The following is a 23,775-nucleotide window of genomic DNA, read 5'->3' as shown; positions in this document are numbered from 1 at the left end:
CGGCGGCCTGAGGTGAGAGGGGAGAAGTGGAGCGGCTGAGATTTGATGAGGTTTTCCGCCGAGGTGGGTAGGGCTGTTGGCGCGTGGGAACAAGGCGAAGAGCGGGGATTGGGAGTCGTTGCGGGGGGGGGGAGAGATGAAAAGCATGTGGGGAAGGGGCTTCGGAGGGAAGAAGCTGGAAGCGGTGATGGGGAGCAAGGAAAGGAGTCGCGGCACAGGCAGGCAACTGAGCGAATGGCCTGTGTTGGGGGGAATAAGGGGTGGGCTCAGAGGCCGGCCATTGAGGGGCGGCGGGCTGGAGAGCGCCGAGGCGATGTGGCGATGTGGCGGTGGAAGGAGGGGTTTCATATGTGGCAGGCAGGACTGAAGAAGCTCAGCCCAGAGCCTTGGCGCCTCCTGAACTCCACAGCAGAGGAACAGTCTTTGCATCCCACGAAAAATAAAAAGAAAGAGCCCACGCGGAAAAGTAGAGACGCCTTTGCCTTGGTGAAAAAGAGACTCGGGTCCTTTACGGATGAGGACATCCCTTTTCCCATGAGAACTCGCAAAAGAACAATTTACGAAACAGGCTGCAGGGCAAGCAGGTCGATTTAGGGAGAACCGTCCATCAAGCAACCTGGTAAACCGCCTTCGGAAGGACACAAAAAAGTCCTGATTTTGTCTAGAGGGATTTCTTTTCTATACAGAATGAGAGTGTTCGTTCCCACAGGCCCTAAACCTTTAATTCCGCTGTCATCCCCTTCCCCCACCCAGCACTGGGAGAGGGAGAGGGTGAAAGGAGGAAGAAGGCAAAATAACAATGGGGATTAGAAAAAAGCAAGTTGTAAGTAGTGCTATAGACTATTGCCTGCTGCTAGAGTATTTGCATCTGAACGGCAGCGTTTTGGTATTTGAAAAACATATTTTCAAAGGGAAACAGCAGTAGCTAAAGACTGCAAAAGTGAAATATGTTACTGCTGAAGTGAATTATAGTTATTGGTATTCTGGAAAGATAAAGTAACAGTGCACCAGTGTGCCCTATTGGCAGTTGAAAGGTGAAACAGAGAAACTTGTATGTCTATGGAGATTCTGCACCGTCCAGGTCATCCTTGTCCCAAAAGTGCTTTTTCCAAAAGGCAACTGGACTTTCTTTTCACCAAGAAAGTCCAGTTGCCTTTTGGAAAAAGCACCTGTGTGACAGAGGCTTATAGGCAGCATGGCTTTAGCATGAGGCTTATAGGGAGCATGGCTGAATGGAATTACATTAGTTAAGCAGAAAAGATAAATCAAGGCAAAACAGAGAGGAAAAGAATGTCCTAAGATTGGAGGCTGAGTTTTCCTGTTTGATTATACAGTTCCATTTACACAGTGCTAAACTAACTAGTTTGTGGATTAAATGTGAAATGTATTTCCTTTCCAGGAAAGGAAATACATTTATTTGCCTGATTACAAAGATGCATCTAAGTTGGGATAAACAGTTTTGATCCTTAGGGCTTTTGCTATTTGTTATGACGCTTCTTTCTTACGATCTTTGAAAATAATTGAAAGTTCTGGACTGTGAACATCCAGAGCTGTTATGTTCATGATCAACAAGACTAAAATAGCTTGGTAAGGGACTACTGTACTCAAAGCCAATTAGCCAGATGTTGCTGTTTTAACATAGATGTTGTTCAGGCTTTGAAAAGGGTAATTTTTTTTGTTCAGTAGCACAGAATGAAGCGAAAAACAGACTAGATCTGACTAAGGAGTGCTTGCTGTCTTGGTTCAAAGTACATTGGCCACCAAAAACTTTGGATGTATTGATGTATTGTGTTTCTGAGATTATCAGATACATCATAGACTAATGATGCTACATAAATATATTTCTATATAAATATAGAAAGCATAGTTAGATAAGATATGCATGGTTCAGAATTATTTAAGGATAGGAAGGAAACTGCAGTTACTTTTAAAACTTTTTTTAGGTATTAAAATTGGACATAGTGGCTAGATGTCTTGTGTTTGTGATAAAATGATGGCTATCTGTTCAATTTTATGTTGAATAGTTGGTTGCATTTGTAATTTGCTCCTCATTTAAAGTGCTAGATTAGAATGACTTTTATATAATGTCCTGATCTGTGCAATTTAGAAATACTTTCAAATCAAGTTTATTTACTTCAATTATAGATTTGTTGCATCTGCAGTATGTAATATGTAATCATTAACATTAGTCTTCACTTAATGAATGCCAAAAAATCCTCAATGGTTAAATAAAATGGAGCTTTAAAAACCATAATTTATTCCTTAACAACACTTCTATTAGGCTGTTTTATTTGACATTGGAAGTCAATCCCTTGACTGTTATTAGTAAAAATAATTTCTTAGTTTTCTGTAGTGACTAAAGCAGATAGATAGACAGACAGACAGGAACTATACATTGCAACTAATAACAATAACAGGACTTTTATGCTCAGAATATAAAATTTGACAACTCAGGACCATATGTTATTATCAGTACTGTATTTACTGTATTTTCCGGCGTATAAGACGACTGGGCGTATAAGACGACCCCCCAACTTTTGAGATGATTTTCATGGGTTAAAAAGTCATCTTATACGCCGGAAAATACGGTAATTTCAGAATGCATTCAAAACTGTTTTTAAATATTCTCTACATTGCTGAATTATGTGCTTTAAATAAAATTTGAATTTATATGCAACTTTTCTATATTGTAGATCTTTCTAGAGCTGTGCAACTCTCTTAGAAGAGAGACATCTTTCAAGCCAATTTGGTCTAGTGGTTAAGGCACCAAGCTAGAAAGCCAGAGACAGTAAGTTCTAATTCTGCCTTGACAGGCTGCTGGATGTCTTTGGGCTAGTCAGTCTCTCCCAGCCCAACTCACTTCACAGGGTTATTGTTGTGAGGAAAATAGAAGGAGGAAAGTATGTTCAATATGTTTGCTGCCTTAGAGTTATCTGTAAAAATAATGGAGGTGGGATACAAATAAACGCAATAAATAAAAATAAAATTCAGAAACATATTTCTGAATTGTTAAAGTGGCTGTATCTTTTTCCAGGCTTAAGTGGTTGCTTTGGAAGCTGTTTGTGGTCTTTTCTGCCTATGTATCCGTACACAGTGATTTCATTTCACGTTCCCACTTGTTCTAGAACAGGGCTTTTCAACCTGTTCACCCATTGTACCACTTTTAGGATCTGGCAACATCCGAGTACCACCAGTCGCCTAGCAAGGTGTCAAAAACTTGATGACCAAAAAAAGAAAAAAGTCCTCGACTTACAACAGTTTGCTTAGTGATTGTTCGAAGTTACAATAGCACTGAAAAAAGTGCCCTCCAAGCCACAGCCAAGTAAGACACCTGCCTTCCCACCCGGCGGCGCTCTTCCTCCTAGCCGAGGTTTTCATTGTTGTGAGCATTTCTATTGAGGATTGGCAGTGGGGGTGCAGCTGGGTGGTTGCAGCAGGTTTTGGTCAGTTCACTTGACCCTGGGACACTGTGACCGTATGAATCAGTTGCCAAGCATCTGAATGTAAATCCCAAGACCCTGGAGATGCTACAACATACCAATTGATCAGCGCTTCTTCTGGGTTCAGAAGCCCCAGGATCCTGGCACTTCCACTGAGTCCTGACAGCCCCGAAGAAGCACTGATCCTGGCGCTTTTGCTGAACCCTGACAGCCCTGTAGCTCCAGCTCAGGCTTGTGCGGTGCTGCCACTGGTTCAGCTCATTCCCCTCCCCCGCTACCACTTTTCTAGGATGGGTGCGTACCACCTACCAGGTACCATTGTACCACAGGTGATACCCATACCACTGGTTGAAAAGCCCTGTTCTAGAACACCTCTTTTGAGGGACTTGCACAACTCTATAACCATGTGCAAATCTTCATATACAGTTTATCACTTTTTGGGATAAGCAGGATCTAAAGCTGTTCTAATTCTGTTGTCTTCGTCTTTGTGATGAAGTTTATTTGGTTATAGATTTATATTAAGTCTTTTCAATTTTTTTATAAGTAAAAACAACCTTTTCCAAATTTTGAGCAATTTATTTCATAACTATCACATCCATAGTCTATATCAGGGGTGTCAAACTCAATTTCATTGAGGGCCGCATCAGCATTGCGGTTGCCCTCAGGGGGCCGGGTGGGCATGGCCTGGGTGAGCATGGCCTATTGGGTGGGCGTGGCTAGAGTGCCTATGGCCTACTAGGTGGGTGTGGCCAGCTCTACATCGTTCACATCAAGGGTGCCTATGGGGGCCTGGGCAGGAGTGGGACAGATCTGAGGGTCTCTGGCAGAAGGAGATGGGACCGGGGCAAGGGCCAAGGCAGTGGGGGCTGTTTCCAGGATGGCTTCGCGGGCCACATGAAACCACGGGCCGGATCCGGCCCCCGGGCCTCGTGTTTGACATGTCTGGTCTATATTTATAAAGTGTAGTATTTACTTTATAAAGTATGGTGCCAGATATTGCATTCTGACAATAAGCATGTGGTTTTGATTTTTTGAGTTCATCTTATTAAGGTACAACCCTATGGAATTCTCTGGGAAGGAGTAGCATTGACTTCAGTGTGACTTTTGAATAGGATTGCACTTCAAGAGAAGACGGTCCTAATTGCAGATGGGTTTAACAGATTGGTACAGCCCTGCCAAGGAGGGAGGCTTGCTGTCTACAATTGCACAGAGTTTCAGAAGTACTTCTGCTTTTTGAGTGGCCTTGAAACTGAATGCAGCATTCAAATAATTGTGTGCTGTCTGTTTATTCTTGAGCTCATTTGGTGACTGTAAAGTGTGAATCTTTGAATCTCTTTCAAGAAAGATAGTGAAAAAATTGAGTTAAAAAATGCAGGTTAATCCACCCAAAGCGCCACTTACTCTTCTGGCTGCCATTATCAATTGTACACGATGAGCACATGTTTAGAAATGCTGTTTCATCAACATGGGATTCTTCAATAGTGTAGCTAAATGGATGTTTAGTATTCTTATGAAACCAATCGTTTTTGACCAAGTTTTGTAACAAACAAGTGCTTTTTTTGTTCTTATAATTTCAACTAGATGTAGCCTTGAGTATTATGAATGTGTGTTGTTGTTTTTTTGTCAAAGAAGTTACAAAACCAACAATGAATGTTAGGTTTCATAGGACGCTATTCAAAATTATTATCTTTTTCTACTCTACAATAGGCAGAAATTCAGATATAAGCAAATACATCACATAGTGCAGGGATAGGCAGTTAGTTCTACCAAGGGGCGACATGAAAAACAGGGACTGTTGTGGAGGGCTGAACAGTAGGACCGTGAAGGTGCATAGGTATGCATCCACACACATGCATAAACTGAAAAAGGAAGCAGTTGCCTTCAAAATAAAAACAATCCACTTGGGCCAGACAGGGATAGCCAAAGATCTGGATGTGACCTGGGGGCATAAAATGTGCAGTGCCCAGGTCTGATTAGTGTATATTTGTTTGATGTATTTTAATTGCCACGTGATAACACGCTGAAAGAACTGGTGGCCAGATTGATTACAGAATCTGCACTTAAGTTCCATCATGATTCTCTTCTCCCAATCTGGGCAAGATAGATTTTTTTTCCAATATTTTTGTCACTATCCATTTTTATAGAGCAGGGCTTTTCACCCTTTTCACCCAATGTACCACTTTTAGGACATGGCAACATCCGAGTACCACCAGTCGCCTAGCAAGGTGTCAAAAACTTGATAACCCCCCCAAAAGGGAAAAAGTGATGAAGTACAGGTAGTCCTCGACTTACAACTGTTCGCTTAGTGACTGTTACAATGGCACTGAAAAAAGTGCTCCCCAAGCCACAGCCGACCAAGACACCTGCCTGCCCGCCCGGCAGTGCTCTTTCTCCTGTCTGAGGTTTTCATTGTTGTGAGCATTTCTGTTGAGGATTGGCAGCAGGGGTGGGGTTGGGGGGTGCTTGGTTTTTATTCTCTCCCACCTCTGCTGGGTGGTTGCAGCAGGTTTTGGTCACTTCACATGACTCCCACTCTGACCGTACATTCCAGCTGATTGGAGCTTCTGGGCTCAGCAGAAGTGCCAGGATCAGCGCCGAGCTCCAGCTGGAGCCTGGCACTGATCCTGGCTCTTCTGCTGAGCCCTGACAGCCCTGCAGCTCCAGCCATCTCTCACTCAGGCTTGTGTGATGCTGCCACCGGTTCAGCTCATTCCCCTCCCCTGCTACTTTTCTAGGATGGTCGCGTACCACCTGCCAGGTGGCAATCTACCACAGATGGTACCCGTACCACTGGTTGAAAAGCCCTATTACAGAGGATATACATCATAATTTTTATTTTTGTATATCTACGTCCAAGCTTCAGTCACAGTAGTTATGAGTGCACCATTAGAAGATTTGAAGTTAGGGATAGATTGTCATGAGAAAATCTGTGTGGTCACTAAGAGTCAATGATTTGATGGCAAATAAATCAAAATCAATGTCCAGTATTGTTCACCAGAAGTCAAACATTGACTCAAAAGGCATATTTTTTTTTAAAAAGTCTTAGTATATTTTTGTTTTTTCATAGTTTACTATGTTCTTGATCTTAGTAGCCTCCAGTTGGACAAAGAGTGTCCCTTTCTAGCTTGTGAAACTTCATAAAGTATTAATATTGTATAAATATTAATGTAGCTGGTGGCTGGCTACAGATATTATTGAAGCCAGTTTTTTTTGAAGTATTCAGGTCTACCTCAGTTTATAAGAAACTGTTACAGTTTTGAGAATTTAAAAATGTTGTGTCATGCAGTCCATATGTGTGATTAGTTTTCTATTAGTATGCTTGGCTTCTAGCTGAATAGATTATTGCCTTTTAGAAAAATAGTTTCATGAAACAGCCCCTGCTTTTATGTAATGCTTCTAGAGTTGCTAGTTGATTTTGGGACAGTTATTCATGAGCAAGGATCAACATGCTTATTCTCACAGCAATTATTTTGTCTTGGGGGAAACAACCATAACAACAGCTCTTTGTATAGCTGGAATAACTGATCTAGCCACTATTTTTAAAGCATAATTCTGTGTTAAAAGTGGAAGCTAATCATCTTGGGCTACAGTCCAAAGCTGCCATTTGGTATATAGACAAATACTGCAGTGATACACCAGATATAGATGTGTCTCTGGTAATGTTTGACAATATACCATTTAGTTTTTAAAATATGTTCACGGATATATAAACTCTACCAACTACGTACCCCGGGTTCTGTTACCTTCCTATATAATTGATTTCCTTGATTTACAGCTTTATTTATTTCTAAAATTTTAAAAAGTGTCTGCCTCCCTCACAGAGGGTTTCTGGACAGTGTACAAATAAAATATTAACATAAAAACAGCATATAAAATTTAAAAGGCAATCAGTGTTAAAAATTAAAAGGCAGAGGGAAAGGGCTTTCAGGGCACTAACCAGCTACATGTCCCTCTGTCCGCCCCAAGTCAGGCTGCCGAGCCATGTTTTCACGCCTTTCCAGAAGCCCAGGAGAGTGGGGCCTGCCTCACCACTGGGGGAAAGGTATTCTACGGGGCAGGGGCAAGATCAGAGAAGACTCTCTTCCTGGACATGGACAGTCAGAATTCTTTAACCAAAAATTCCTTCCCTGCCTGACCTGATGGGATGAGTTGATGTGACAAGATGAAGACAGTTCCATAGCTAACCTGGCCCCATGCCATCTGGGGCTTAAATCTCAAAACCAACACTTTGAACTGGACCTGGACGCAACCCAGTGCAGCTCGCACAGTAGAGGTGTTACATGTGCTGTTCTTTGGGCACTCAAACTTGCCATACAACCACATTTGGTACCAGCTGAAGCTCCTGGATAACTATTCAGAGGTAGCAGTAGTCCAAATGGGAGATGATCAGGTCATGAGTGAGTGATCTATTCAGATGGTGCCTGTGACTCATTCGTTCGCTAATCAAAATTTCTCAAGTAGAATAATCCATTCAGGGAATAAAATGGAATAGCTAGGTTAAATAATGTGTGTTGCTGAAGTACACTCTTTGAAGAAGAAAAAAAAAAGAATGGGCTTCAAGATGGGTGGAAATGGCAGCTTTTAAGTGGTTGAAACTTTTAGGATTGTGCATTTCTTTCAGCTGAATTTTTTTCCACTGAAATATTTTTGTATGTGGAAAGCAAAAGAAAGATACTGAAATAAAACGCTTCTTAATAGCCAGTATTTTTAATTGCAATATTGTTAACATTGTTCTCTTATTTGCATCCTTTGCACAGCTGTGATCTTCATTTATTTTTTCCAGATTGAGGGCTCTTGCATGTGATATGGTGATATGATGATATGATGGTATTACTGATGGTATGCAACTAGATGTGAGATTTTTTTTCATTATTTGGGGTGATTTTTTTTTATAGGTGTTAACATTGTCAAATGTTTGGAGTGTCTGTTTTCTAATTGAAAAAAAAAGCAGGAAAGGGTGTAGCTATTGTTGTAAGTTGCACCATTTGGGAGACTATATGTAATTTGAATGTTATAGTTCTTGAGATTGCTTAAAATGCATAATAAACTCTGAATTCTTCTAAAAGTGTAGTTACCTTCTTCTGGAAATGTTGGTCATCTAGTAGAGAACAGGAAGTTATATCTTGAACAAAAACTGAACCTTTAGCATTTTGAAATGGTATTTTTAATTGCCTGACTGATGTTGGATTATATAGTTAACAGAGGTTTTAGATTTATAAGTACTCTAGACCAGACTAAATGAGTAATGTCTGAGTTTCAGAGCTGTTGAATTTACAGTGTTGTTGGCTTTGAGGAATTACAAACTTTTAGAAAACAGTTTCATGATTCTTTGCTTGCCTTAAGTTTATTCTTGAGTTTTAATATGAGGTAAATTATTATTTTTTAAAGTGACGATCTATTACAGAAATAAAAGATTTTTCACATAAAATGTTCTAAGTATATTAAGAGATAAAACATGATTTATTAGTGGATTTGTACATATTGGTTTTAGTTTTAATTATTCAAACTCACCAGGACCTGAAATCTACTCAATAAAGCTTTAACACATACTATTTTACCCATACTGCAACAGTTAGCATAGTTCTGTGTTTTTTAATACATAGTTGCAAGAAATGGATAATTCTACACAGGAAGTTCTCCATTAGAAGACTTTGGTGGTGGGGGAAAAAGGGTCAAGAGATCAGTTGATGACTAGGAAGAATTCTTGTTTGATTGCTTTCTTTTCTCGCCCATACAGAGGGGATATAATGTGATTTTCTGTCCTAATTGTTAATTTCAGAAATAGTCTGTCATTGGAATTAGAATTAAGCAAAACTGCTATCATCCATAGTGCTATATGCTAAAAGCTTAGAACTAAAAAAAATGAAAATGAATGTCTGAGTATTTAAAGTTTGGAACATAGTAAAATACTATTCTTATACGATCCTTTCTTCAGTTTATATGTTTTAAAAATAACTTTCAAGTTCGTGTGGTTTTATACTGAAATTTTAATGCCATTTCTGGTGACACCTAACAATTTCTAATTTAGTTTATTTTCTTTTATCCTGGTGGTAATAGCAACCCTTTTTTCTTATTTTTCCCCCCTGTGGCATATATGTAACCTTTTTTTTTAAAGGAGAACTGCAGTACCTTAAGAACGACAACATTTCATAAATTCTTTTATTGTTGTATGCACTCATAAATATCACTTTGATACCATAAACTCTTTATGCAATGATTCTACTCGTGAGTCAAACCTTCTAGTGTTCTCAAAAGGTTTATATTGTGTAACTGTAAAATACATTAACTTCAGTGTCAGAATGCTAGCTGTTTAAACAGAGGGCAAAGTCTGCCAGATGTTACCCTGGCCTCTATAAGTTTCCCCTGCTCTTTGTTTTACATTTTAGTGAAGAAACATTGAGTTTGGTGAAAATCACCCCATTTTGGGGAATGCTCTTGCATAGTGACTACAACTTATTTATCCCATGTTATCCTAGAATTTTTTTTTTGTTAAAATAAATAGAAGTGGTAAATTAATTCCTCCTGTACGTTTTCGTTTTCAGAATCTGTAAAGCAGCAACATGAACTGCTGTGTGGGTGCTTCCTGATGGAAGAAGATTGGTGCTAAAAGAAAGAAGCTACAGTCTTCAGCTAGCAGGATTTTGACAATTCTCCAGTTGCCTTGGGAGCTGGGGAGGTTGCTGTCTCTGAGCAGATACTTGCCATTTCCTGCCTGGATGCAAAGCAGTACTTGAATCACATCTGCTACTTTCATACTTGAGGAACCATATTTTTTGCTGTGTAACAGACATTAAATGAGACAAGCTATTATGTCTAAGAAGCAAAACCAAAAAGGTAAGCTTTAATATAGAGGTAGTATTTTTAAGAAAAAGGACTATATAATAGATTGCTATCAAATATGGGAATTTATTCAGTGTTAATACATTCATCAAAGTCAGGGAGGTTCTCTAATTGTTCTCTTACGTGTTTGTAAAGAAGAGAAATCCTGTTCACATCCTGCTAAATAAATATAAGGTTACTTTTCTAAAATATAATCCTTCATCCTTGTCTCAAATCGAAAAAGGAATGTCTTCAACATTTGAAAAAAGCGTGACTTTCTAGTGTTAGGAATTTAAACTAATGGCAGACATAAAAAAATTAGTTTTTCTTCAGAACCATCAATACTACGGTAACAACGGCAAGACCTGCTATGGCAGAGAGTTGTCTATTCTCTGTGCCTCATTTGAGAAATTGCACCTCTCTAGGCAGAATTTTGTTTTCCTGAGAAGTCAGTATCATTTTAAAGAACTATTACTTCGAAAGCATGCAGTGAGTAGATTAATAGGTACCACTTTGATGGGAAGGTAACAGCATTCCATGCACTTTTGGCATATAGTCATGTTGGCCACATGACCACGGAAAATGTCTTCAGACAATGCTGGCTCCCTTGGCCAAGAAATGGAGATGACCATTGTGCCCTGGAGTCGGACACAACTAGACAGGGAAGCCTTTACCTTTTTTTTCCCTAACGTCAGGAACAATAAATCTTATTGAAAACTGATATCTATATCTGCCTGTTAATATTAAGATTGTATGCCAAGTATGTCTGTCCGCAAAAACATTTTATTTTATGCATGTAGGTTTTGCAAATGAAAGTTGCTGGTGACTTTTCTTTTCTTGATAAGGCTATGATGTAGTTTTCATTTCCCTGCCCTCTCTTGGATGCCACTGATAATATGTCAAGAATCAAGGTTCACTATGTATGTTTGAGTTAACATGACATTTGGACATGTTTTAAAGATCAAAACTAGCACTTTGAATTAGATTTAAAAAATGACTACGAGTCTATTATGGCTTTTATGAATATGTGGAAGATATCTTTGCAGCATTTTGAGTTTAAAGTGGATTGTTTTAACTTTTCTGGAAGTGCGCTGATCTGAATAAATGGCATGCTTATTGACCAGTCCTATTGAATAACTTTCAGCTAAAATGGCTAGATTGATCAATTATACATTCCAAAACTATAGCTGTTCACAGGTTTCAGAAAGATCCTAGGGCAGAGTATATAATTTGGTTGGTCCTACCTCTTCCCAAATTGGCATGAATTGGCTCCCCTCTTATGTTTTGTGCAACCATCTTTCAAAGAAGCTGCAGTGGAATAGCTCGGTTACTTACAACTGGCTTATACTTTATTTTCAAAAATGTGCCTTTTTTCCCCTTTTTCTTGCATATTAGTAAGGATATTTTTCTTTCAGAGTTAAGACATAGCTGATTGATTTTCAAGTGCATAAGAGGTCTTTCTGCATGCTAGGTTTTCTGCTATATCTTACAGAACTGTAGTTAAATTGAAATATAGATCTGCAAGTTGTATTCAGGTCCCTGAATTCCAAAGGCTAGGTGTTCCTTTTAAATGTGTTTGGATTAGTGTATTGAGAACAAGGAAGGCATTTTAAATAAACCTAACTTACTGCTTCTATGTCATTCAATAATTCTAACTATTTCTGTTGCCAGTCCCTTCTGAAATAAAATTTGACAATTGTGAAAGAATAAATTGCTAAGTTGGCTGTGTGCACTATTTCCAGCTGTAAAGTGTTACGCTATTCATCCTGTGGAAAAAAGATTTTTGGCTCTTCTAGACCAGACATTTGGTTCAAATTATTATTTCCACTGTCCCTAAAGCTAAATTATGGTTGGGATAATAATCTGTTTATAAAACTTAGAAACAGAACATATGAATTTTTATATATGGAACCAGCTCCCCCCTGAGCTTCGGATGGCCCCAGATCTCCAGTCCTTTCGCCGCGGCCTCAAAACACTCCTTTTCCACCTGGCTGACCTAGACTGACAGGGATTTTAATTATGTTTTTAATTTTTAACTCTAATTTTTAATTTATTTTAATTTTTATTTTTATTTATTCTACAGGGGCCTTTAATTTTAATTTTAATTTTAACTTCTGTATTTATTGTACGTTATTGTTGTTAGCCGCCCTGAGTCCTTCGGGAGATAGGGCGGCATATAAGTCCATATATATATATATATATATATATATATATATATATATATATATATATATATATGTGTGTGTGTGTGTGTGTGTGTGTGTGTGTGTGTGTTTAAGTATTTGTCAAGGCTTTTTGAATGGACCTTGCTAATTAACTCTTTCATTCCTGTTTTGGCCCGGCTCAGGGCTGAAAGAGTTAATTAGCAAGGTCCATTCAAAAAGCCTTGACAAATACTTAAACATACATTTGCCTTGCCTTCCAGCTAATATAAGAGAGAAGGAACCCGTGGCTCAGGAGGTTAAAACACTGCCTGATATATAATCAGCCCGGGTTCGAATCTCAGATAAAGGGTATGACTAACTGATGAGAACATAAAGAGTTCGAAATGATCATCTTAGCCTCCCAAATTCTTTATTAGCAATTTGAATAATTTGCATATATATATATATATATATGTGTGTGTGTGTGTGTGTGTGTGTGTGTGTATGTCGAGTGTTTTAAGCACCTCGTCAACCCAAATATAAATAAATATAAAAAGATTTTATTAGATTTTATAGGATTAAGAATAACATTTTAGAAGGCAATGTGGTAATTGGGTTAAACAGTAGATCAGTAATACAATCATTAGTGAGTATCTCAGGTTACACCATCAAATATTTCTTCTCAGTTTCCCTTGACATTTGCTATTTCATATTTATGCTAATAAATTTCTAATTATATCAAAATTCAGTAAAAAATTCATTATCACATGTATAAATACAATTTTTTCTTTTCTTTTTGCTTATACATATCTTAATAGATCTCGATAGACAATGTCCTGTTATAAAATTTTACCAATTTTAATTATTAATTACAGTATTCCAATTTAACCTTTAACATCCCTAGTATTTAACTTTCAGGTAACCCAAATTTCCTTTATCTCATTTCATAAAAATTATAATATCTAAATTATACCTATTAATTTAATTTAATTTAATTTAATTTATTGAATTTATATACCGCCCTTTTCCGAAGGACTCAGGGCGGTTTACAGGGTATAATTTTTAAAACATTAATACAAAAATTAAGACCAATTTAAAAAAGATTAAACTAGGTCCCTTCAACATGTAAAACCCCAGTTAAAACCCAATTAAAACTCAGCCTGAGCCGGAAAGCTCGAAGAGCCAGGTCTTCAGGTCTCGGCGGAATGATCGAAGGTCGGGGGCAGTCCTAAGCTCCACAGGCAGCTGGTTCCAGAGGGCAGGCACCCCCACAGAGAAGGCCCTCCCCCTGGGTGTCATCCGCCGGCATTCTTTGACCGGCGGCACCCTGAGAAGACCCTCCCTATGGGAGCGCACAGGACGAAGGGAGCTTGATGCCGGCAGCAGGTGTTCCCTCAAATATCCTGGACCCAAGCCATATAGGGCTTTATAGGTCATCACCAGCACCTTGAATTATTAAAACTTAAATATGTTCTTATTCTATTCCATTAACATTTTCTACTCCTGATCCTAATAGATCACCGCCTTAATAATAGAGTATCTTTTATTAGTTCAGATCCATCATCTATATACAATCAGCTCATCAATAATTCAAACCTATTTTTGTATAGTTAATTTAAATTTCCCTTGTTAATCTAAACCTTCAATATTCAACCCGTTAATCCCCTTTTTACTCTTTTCTAACTATTTTAAATCTAGTACTCAAATTTCCTTTTATTTCAAAATCTCCCTTTAGCCCACTAACTGACAGTTTAGGATCCTCTCTAATAAATCAGGGGGCCCCCAGTTTTTCAACCTAATTCTAGCTTTCTTCTTTTGCCAGCCAGGTTTTCATATCAGTGCTTTTCAACCATCAGATAGGGCTCTCTTCATTCTTGTGTGTATTATGTGGATTAAAGGAGACCATCTAGTTGCTAATTTTCTAAGAGGTCTGGCCCATTTATAATCATAAGTTGCCTTGATCTCCCAGATCCCCATGTTTGTTCTGGTATAGTTGTCTTCAATTTGATCTGGTCTTTTTGTTTCTCAGGTTTCTTCTTCTGGTTTTCGTCGAAGGTTATTTTCAGTTTTGAAATTATTGTGTCATTATCTAGATTTTCAGTAGATTGTGCTTGTTGTTCTGTAGAGCCCTCTTTTGTTGGCGTTCACTTGTTCCACTTGTTGTTTTTTGGGTTAGTAGTTTTCTAGCTGCAATCAGGGTTTCGCCTTCTGGAGGTAAGCTGGCGCCTTTATCTTTCAAATTAGCTTTAAGTTCCTCAATATTTGCAAGAATAGCTTCAAGTATGGGTTTAAACATATCCCGAATCTGGAAATCGTCCTCCATTTCTGACATAGTTAAGAATGATCTTTCTGATGGTGATTTATTAAGGAAGAGTCAGTAAATGTTCACCTCCACCATTCTTAAAAGCCAGTTTCACTGCCCAGCTGTTCTCTCAAAGCTGAGGTTTGTCGTAGATAAAACCAGGATCAGACCTGGGCTGTAAACAAGTCTCTTCGTCAGCAGTAATAAAACAGTAATAAAATTGTTGTGCCAAGCTCGCCACAAAATATCCTTGATAACATTTAGAGTCTTTTTCAAATCCCAAACTAAAAACTTATCCACTTTAAGTTCTTTTTTGAAAATAAAGTGACAGATTCCAATAAGAATAGGAATTTTTTGGGTCGCCAAGTTCCAGACAGAAAATAAATATCCAGTTGTATTAAGTTGATTTTTTCAAAGCTTTGTTTCCTCTAAGTAATCAAATGCTGCCATTTTAGAGGGTGGGGAAAAAAATTCCCTTCCCTCTCTCCTCGGCAGGGAGTAAATTTTCAAGAAGCTTTTAACAGGAAAAATACTTGGGATGCAGAGAAGATAAAATCTCACCCAATTTCTTCACATTGCTTTCAAGTGCTTGCTAGTAAGTTTGGCCTTGGCTGTCAGCAGCTTAAGGATGGGCTATAAATGGCCGATCTTTTCCTTGTCAGTTGGAAGAGCTGCCTGGGATCAAATGGGAGGGCTGCCGCCCTTCCTCAATCACTCAGGGGCCCTCTTCACGCTCGATGCCCCTCCAGGGCGACTTTCGACCCTTTTCAGGGTCCCCCGGCGGGAGAAAACTAGACAGTGGAGGGAACGATCTCCCCACATGTCTACCAATGCCACAATCAAAAAACGGAAGCCATGAATTTATATTTTAATGCATATTCTTAAGATATTAGGATATTAGTTCTGATTTGTATTTTCTAATTGCTTTATTTGCTATCTATGTCCCACTAACGAACCCAGCAAAAGGATTCCTCGAGGTAATTAAGTCCCCACCCATCGATTGTTCACATTGTCCAATAATACTACTCCTTTTTGTTATGGGAATGGCTTACTTATCCATCAAGCACCTGCGGCAATGACCTTGGCTCTCACGGTCCTTGAACGGCATCTTGGCATTCCATATCCTCCCTTTGGTTTCTACCCCTCCCCGCTTTTCTATGGCAAGTTGATTAGTGATAAAGGCTAACAGGCATCATGGCAATTTGATCTTGACAATTTATTTCTAATTGGTTGTATTGGGTTGTGGGTGCAGAAACCTTAATTTTTATGAACCAACTAAGATTTGGTCTTGTTTCGTACATATCTTTCTGGTAGAAAATGGTCATCTTGTACACAGATGTGATTTCTAATGTTTCAATTATGTATATTATTTGTGATGGGAAGCTATAATAAGTCAGGTTTTCTTAGTAGAATTTTTCATATACCGGTATACACTTAGTGAATGTTAATAACAAGTACTAGACATTGATTGTAACATTATGTAACTGAGGACTCTCTTGTTTGTACGTGCTCATTTTATTCTTTTGGGAAAGCCTACCCCTCCCACAGAACCATCCCCTCTTTCCTCTCTCCCCCCCCCCCTCCAGGCTGCCATCCTGGAAAGGTTGGGGAACTCTGATTTAGGTTCTTGGCTAACAATTCAAAAATTATAAAGTTACATTTATATTCCAGACAACCAATACACTTTGAACATCCCCACTCTTATCACGCACTGGGTCTAAATCAACAATTATGCAATAAATGTTCCCTTTTGTACACTTCTAAGCAACCAGAGAACAAATACCTGATGTATAATACATACTACTACCCTGACAGGATTTCCAGATTTTGCTTGTGATCAGAGTTCTGCCCACATCTTTCCAGTTATGTTTGAAGTTAATCCCTCTCTTAATATTCACATTTACTTTTGTTATTTTTCCTTTTAATTAGAAGAATAACAGTGGTTTTTTCAAGTCATTGGGATTTTTCCAATCGTTTTTCGAGTTCTCACACATGTTAAATAAGTTACACAGCACTCCATTAAAAACCCAAATCTATACTTTTACATTTTTCCAGGCGTACCATGTACATCTGCAACCTTACCATTTTTAACAACTTCACAGTATCCCTTTATATATTTTTTTTCTTAAATGTTAATATTTTTAGCCTTCATTTACTCCTATCAGAACTGCTCTGTATTTTTGCTGCTTCTTTTAAATAACACTATGGTTCTGTGATGACAGAACAAGATTGTTCATAGCTTTTTTTTCGTATATACATTTATAGCGTCAGGGTTGAGTCTGAACGTTGGAAGTCTTTTCTCAAAAACCCTGCTTCCTGCTTTGGCATAGTTGCTTAGTAGCTACAGCTTATCTTGCCAGAGGACAGAAAAGAATGTAGAACTTCCTTTTCAAATAGTCCCATACAAAACCTTTCCTGTTGGAGAAGAAAATACAGGGATGCTCAAATCACATATCCCATTTTAAAAGAAACTCCCTTAGAACAACATATGATTCTAAGTCGGGGTCACCAACATGTGGTCTGCTACCGGGCCATGGGCTGTTGGCCACTGGGCCGCATGAGTGGCTGGCCAGTGCACACGCGTGTACGCAGTCTCACCCCCCCATTCCTGCAATGTCATGGCGTCATGCAGGCGCTAGCAATGCCGTTAGCATTGGGCAGGCACTAGCATTGCCACAAGCACACACCCCCACACTCGTGCTAGCATTGTGGCGTTGTGCTGGTGCTATTGTTGCTGCAAGCGTAACATCTCCACTCACACTAGCATCATTCGAGCATTGTGCAGGTGCTAGTGGCTCTGCATCACACGCGCAATCATAACCCCGATTGTGTGCACACAGTCCCATTCATGCGTGCATGTACTTGCACACATAAAGGCACCTCCACCCCAATCCCTCGGGCCGCCAGCCCAGAAAGGTTGGAGACCCCTGTTCTAAGTGAATCAAAGATCTAGTTCTAATATGAAGAAGTGCATAAAACAATGTACTGAGCACGTATAAAAAACATAAATATCAGAAACCAGAAAGAATCAACTACCAGGAAATAAACTAAAGATTCTGTTCTTAGTTAATTTTCCTGTATAGCTCTGAAGAATCGATTAGCCTTGGAACATATCTTATTCTTCAATAATCCTGCTTCCTGCAAATTCCAGCTTAAATCTGAGGCTGGGGGAAGATAGTAAATCTCACTTGTTTTCAGCCTTTTGTCCAGCAACTTCTACTCAGTTTCTAAAAAGAGAAAACTTTTTTTCCCTAATTTATAAAAAGGATTAGGTTTGGGGGGCATCTGCTTGCTGCATACATGCCATACCCTGCATGTTTCTGCTTGTGACGAAGATGGGCTGATTTGAATGTCTGAGCTGGCCGCTGTGATAGTAAATGTGGGGACAGGGACTTGCCTACACATTGATTACAATGCTATACAACATCTCTCATTTTTATTTTTTCCAGCAATCATTCTCTCGTAAATCTATCTTTTCTTATCCAGATACTCTTTGACCTCATCATGGCACCAAAACCCAGTAAGAAAGATGATAAATGCAAAAATGATAGAGATTAAAAATACAGAATAAAAATGACAGCAGCAGTAATCACAGCAGTGCAACAACTGTTGGATTACCAGATGATCTGCGGAAGAGTTTGGCTTGTAGCGTCTCCTGAAAGGCAGTCAGTAATAGGCAATAGTCTTATTTCCAGTGGAATGCTGTTCCAAATAACTGGTCCTGCCCCTGAAAAAAAAACCATCTCTGGGCTTCAATCATTTGAGGATCCATCTGACCTTCAAAGCCTCTCATTGCCCCTCGTACCCTTTGCTAAGTCTTAGAGCACAAACGCTGAGATCAATCATTCCTTTAGATTTTCGTTAATCTCTTTGCCATACATGCATCTCAATAAACTTAATGCTTAAACTACGTACAGTATTCAGAAAAGGCCTTTTTCCAAGCAAGTACAGGTAGCCCTCAACATTGGTTTATGGCCGTTTGCAGTGTCCCGCAGTTGCACGACTGCCATTCATGATTTTTTTTTTACTGGAAACCAGCCTTTACTTCTGGTTTCTGACAAAAAAAACCCCCACCACCCATTGTGAACAATGGGTTCACTTAACAAACAGAGTGTTTACTTAATGAGCGCTACAAAAATGTCGTAAAGTCAATTTGGTCATATGGGTGCCTTGACATAACCACCGTCATGTTATACAGTAGGAATTCTGGGCTCCATTACTGTTTATAAATTGAAGGCTACCTGTAATCGCCATTCTCATTTTTCTTAGATTTCTGAATGGCTTTTTCTGGTCTCCCTCATTCCATTTTCTCTCCCTCCCTCCTCCAATTCATGCCACCCAACAGAATAATTTGTTTCCCACACATTACAGTGGTTCATGTAAATTGTGCTACCTTTCTCAAAACTCATTTCTAGTTATTTTTGTTATTGCTATTTTCTGGAGCACAGCATGCCATTGTCATCAAACTATGAATTCTTACTTTAGTATATACATACCATAACCTAGATTATACCAGTTTGTATTCTCTGACATCTCTATTAGCCCTTTTATAATTAAACATAGATCTTTACTTCCAGTCATGTATTCATCACCTCCACAACATCAGACCAGTTTCATTCAGATCTGTTAATGCTTCCACTTTTAGTTAATGTGTATGCTTGTGATTTGTTACGGCACAATACCTTTTTGTTTTATGAGATTTTTTTTAATGGGCTCTTAATTGCATTTTAATTTGTATTATTTTAGATTTTGAATGACTGTCTTGCTGTCTAGTTTACATGCAATAGTGTTTTATAGTTTATATGAAGTTTTTATTTTGCATTTTTTATTTAATTCTGTATCTTTGTATTCAGATTGTATTTTTAGTGTAATTCATGGTAAACCACTCAAAGTGCTTCAGCTATTAGGCACTTCAGTTAATACAATTTAAAATTATACAGATATAAAACTAAAATGAATAGAGCATGCCCAAAATCTATACTTCAATGTGTTTTCTACCATTTTATTCTCTCATTCTGTAAAATTTATAATCAGCCTTATTAAACATTTTCCAGAGACATATTTAACATTCTTTAAAACGTTAACCCACTTCTTATTTAAAGTAGGGTATTCCTATTTCTCTTGCAAATTATCAGTATCTATCTTCATAATGTTCTTCTGTGATCTGTTTAAAAAATACATGGGTTTACAATCTTCCCAAACACTTTCCCATAATAATAGTAATTCAGGAGCTACTAACCATTAGTGTCAGAATATGTTTTAATGTGCATATTACCATCCTGCAATTTTATTCAGATGAATTCATCTTGCTGCATCACAAATGTTTTAAAACATGAATTAATCATGAGCTAATGTAGGGTACATTTTTCCCATGAGTTCTAAAAAAAAGGAGAATTTTACCGTTCTGAAACTGATGTAATCCCAGACTGTCAATTTCTCTTTGGAATATGGTTCAGAATAGGTATCCTTCTAAGTGGTAATCTTTAATGCAAGAAAAGTGATTGATTTGGGACGAAGCTAGAATCTACCAAGGACAGCAAAGGAGCACCTTATTCATAAATAAGGTGAATTGGGCCTTTCACTCTCAGGGAATTATCCTTCCCTCCCTCTATTCCCTTCTGAAAATCCAGTTAGCAAATGATTGGATTAACTTGGTAAATGGAGCAGAATCTGCTTGAACAGAAAGAGGAATTCAATTTTAAATCAGTTTGGTTCCAATAATTCCATGTAGACTGCTGTGATCTTGACACAATGTCCCCCAGTTGTATATTGACCTTGAGCCTGTTGGTTTTTAGAAGGACATTAAAAACCTGATTGTTTCCTCAGGAATTGGGGCCAGGAAGATGGGAGTCTCTATCTGGAAGACAATAATAATTGTGAATTCCTGATATCTTATCAAGGGTTGGTTATTTCAATGGAATCATTTTATCTACTCTATTTTACATAGGTTTATTATAAATTGCATTCAAGTTGGGCAGCCATATATATATAAGTAAATAAAACATCAAATTTTATATGTATATGTATATACAGTCATGCTCGAAATTGTTGGCACCCCAGAAATTTTTCCAGAAAATCAAGTATTTCTCACAGAAAAGTATTGCAGGAACACATGTTTTGCTATACACAGGTTTATTCCCTTTGTGTGTATTAGAACACAACAAAAAAGGGAGGAAAAAAAGCAAATTGGACATAATGTCAAACAAAACTCCAAAAATGGGCCGGACAAAATTATTGGCACCCTTTCAAAATTGTGGGTAAACAAAATTGTTTCAAGCATGTGATGCTCCTTTAAACTCAACCTTGGGCAAGTAACAGGTGTGAGCAATATAAAAATCACACCTGAAAGCAGATAAAAAGGAGAGAAGTTCACTTAGTCTTTGCATTGTGTGTCTGTGTGTGCCACACTAAGCATGGACAACAGAAAGAGGAGAAGAGAACTGTCTGAGGACTTGAGAACCAAAATTGTGGACAAATATCAACAATCTCAAAGTTACAAGTCCATCTCCAGAGATCTAGATTTGCCTTTGTCCACAGTGTGCAACATTATCAAGAAGTTTGCAACCCATGGCACTGTAGCGAATCTCCCTGGTCATGGACAGAAGAGAAAAATTGATGAAAGGTTGCAACGCAGGATAGTCCAGATGGTGGATAAGCAGCCCCAAACAGGTTCCAAAGGAATGCAAGCTGTCCTGCAGGCTCAGGGAGCATCAGTGTCGGCGCAAACTATCCGTCGACATTTAAATGAAATAAAATGCTATGGCAGGAGACCCAGGAGGACCCCACTGCTGACACAGAGACATAAACAAGCAAGATTACAGTTTTCTAAAATGTACTTGAGTGAGCCAAAATCCTTCTGGGAAAACGTCTTGTGGACAGATGAGACCAAGATAGAGCTTTTTGGTAAAGCACATCATTCTACTGTTTACCGAAAATGAAATGAGGCCTACAAAGAAAAGAACACAGTACCTACAGTGAAATGTGGTGGAGGTTCAATGATGTTTTGGGGTTGTTTTGCTGCCTCTGGCACTGGGTGCCTTGAATGTGTGCAAGGCATCATGAAATCTGAGGATTACCAAAGGATTTTGGGTCACACTGTAGAGCCCAGTGTCAGAAAGCTGGGTTTGCGTCCGAGATTTTGGGTCTTCCAGCAGGACAATGGCCCCAAACATATGTCAAAAAGCACCCAGAAATGGATGGCAAGAAAGCGCTGGAGAGTTCTGAAGTGGCCAGCAATGAGTCCAGATCTGAATCCCATTGACCACCTGTGGAGAGATCTTAAAATTGCTGTTGGGAAATGGCGCCCTTCCAATAAGAGAGACCTGGAGCAGTTTGCAAAGGAAGAGTGGTCCAAAATTCCGGGTGAGAGGTGTAAGAAGCTTATTGATGGTTATAGGAAGCGACTGATTTCAGTTATTTTTTCCAAGGGGTGTGCAACCAAATATTAAGTTAAGGGTGCCAATAATTTTATCCGGCCCATTTTTGGAGTTTTGTTTGACATTATGTCCAATTTGCTTTTTTTCCTCCCTTTTTTGTTGTATTCCAATACATACAAAGGGAATAAACTTGTGTATAGCAAAACATGTGTTCCTGCAATACTTTTCTGTGAGAAATACTTGATTTTCTGGAAAAATTTCTGGGGTGCCAACAATTTCGAGCATGACTGTATATACATATATATAAAGCATCTCCATGCATCAAATTATCTGTGTAATTCCAAGTAAGCCTGGCACACAGGAAATTGTGAATGACCTCACTAGAACGACCTCTACACTAAAGCCATCTAGGAATGTTTATGTGGAACTGCTGCACGATATTCCTATAGAAAGTGCTGTTCATTTCCACATCCAGACAGAGCACCTTTCAGCTGGATGATGTTGCAGAAAATAATTGCCAATAAGGATTAGAAGCCCTCCAGATGTAAGATCCCATTCCCACAGACAGCCTTAGCATATTTCTATATCAAAGACTCTGACTTTGGTGTAGGCATTTTTGTGCAGGAGAAAAGCCCATCATACTTGGATGGGGTCCCTGATACTCTTAGTTATTCCACAATCAATAGTATACAGCAGAGGTCTCCAACCTTTTGGGCACTAGGGACGTGGAGAGAGGTTTTTCCACAGACCGGAGGGTGCGTGGTTTCGTGTGCTGCCTGCATCCCGTGGATGGGTCTTAGCTTGTTAGTGCGGCTCAGCTGCTGGCATGCTGTGGCACGGTGCCGGTCCATGGACTGGGCGTTGGGGACCCCTGGTATACAATTTCTGTTACATCTGTACTAGTCCCACCATTCCTGGGTACTTCCTTTTGGGTTTGTTATTACAGATTTGGAGATGGATCTCTTTCTTCCCCAAGAACCACTGCCTGAATCTTCTGGTCGTGTCTCTGGATTGGGGGTTAGGAGAGATATCCATTGCTAAGTGCTTTGTCTCCAAATGCCCTTCGGTCCAAAATTAATATCTTCACCACTAACTTTTCTTACATTCCAAGTAGAAATATTCTGTATGCCACGGGCAACACCGGATAGGGTTAGGGTTAGGGTCAGTCAGAACTGGAGAAATTTCTTGAATGAGAAGTGAAATATTTTTTAGAAAAAAAACACCAAGAAAGTCCACTTGCCTTTTGGAAAAGCAACTTTAGGATATCCATGACCTTGATGATTGAAAATCTCCATAGACAACCTACTTGAATATTTTGAGTATACAGTAGTATATTGAACAGAATCTAGAGTAATGTATGAAAGAAAGAAACAATGTGAGTATGGTGGCAAGATACATAGAATGTGGATGAGGTTCCAGCAACAGCAAAAATTTGAGGGTGGTTTTTTGTCAAGTTTGACACTTTCATTGGATAAGAAGTTCAAAACTCAATTTTTTTTCATTGACTACTTTAACAAAAGGAACACTTTATCATTTCTACAGTGAATACAGATATGGATATTGTATATCTGCATTTGGAACAATAAATTACATTAAAATAGTTTTTACATTTATTGATAGCAAACTGCCCTTAAAATTACTGAAATTGTAGACCCAGTTGAACAAAATAGTTGTACATTGAAGAATACCTGGGG

The 23,775-nt window shown here is 38.7% G+C and overlaps 1 protein-coding gene across 2 annotated transcripts in view; it reads left to right on the top strand.

Annotated features, from left to right (window-relative positions):
* SPATS2 (spermatogenesis associated serine rich 2) overlaps positions 1 to 23,775 on the top strand; it is a 58,060-nt gene continuing 34,285 nt past the window's right edge. For both annotated transcript variants that reach the window (XM_083356660.1, XM_083356659.1), the window contains exons 1-2: positions 1 to 63; positions 9,983 to 10,274. In XM_083356660.1, coding sequence (XP_083212786.1) covers positions 10,235 to 10,274 — 40 coding nt within the window. In that variant the 5' untranslated portion in view covers positions 1 to 63; positions 9,983 to 10,234. The remainder of the gene's footprint in view (positions 64 to 9,982; positions 10,275 to 23,775) is intronic.

The sequence above is a fragment of the Vipera ursinii genome (assembly GCF_947247035.1).
Source record: "Vipera ursinii genome assembly, chromosome: 2".
Taxonomy (NCBI): domain Eukaryota; kingdom Metazoa; phylum Chordata; class Lepidosauria; order Squamata; family Viperidae; genus Vipera; species Vipera ursinii.
Note: the sequence above shows the minus strand (reverse complement) of the source record. Positions and strands in the feature narration are given on the sequence as shown.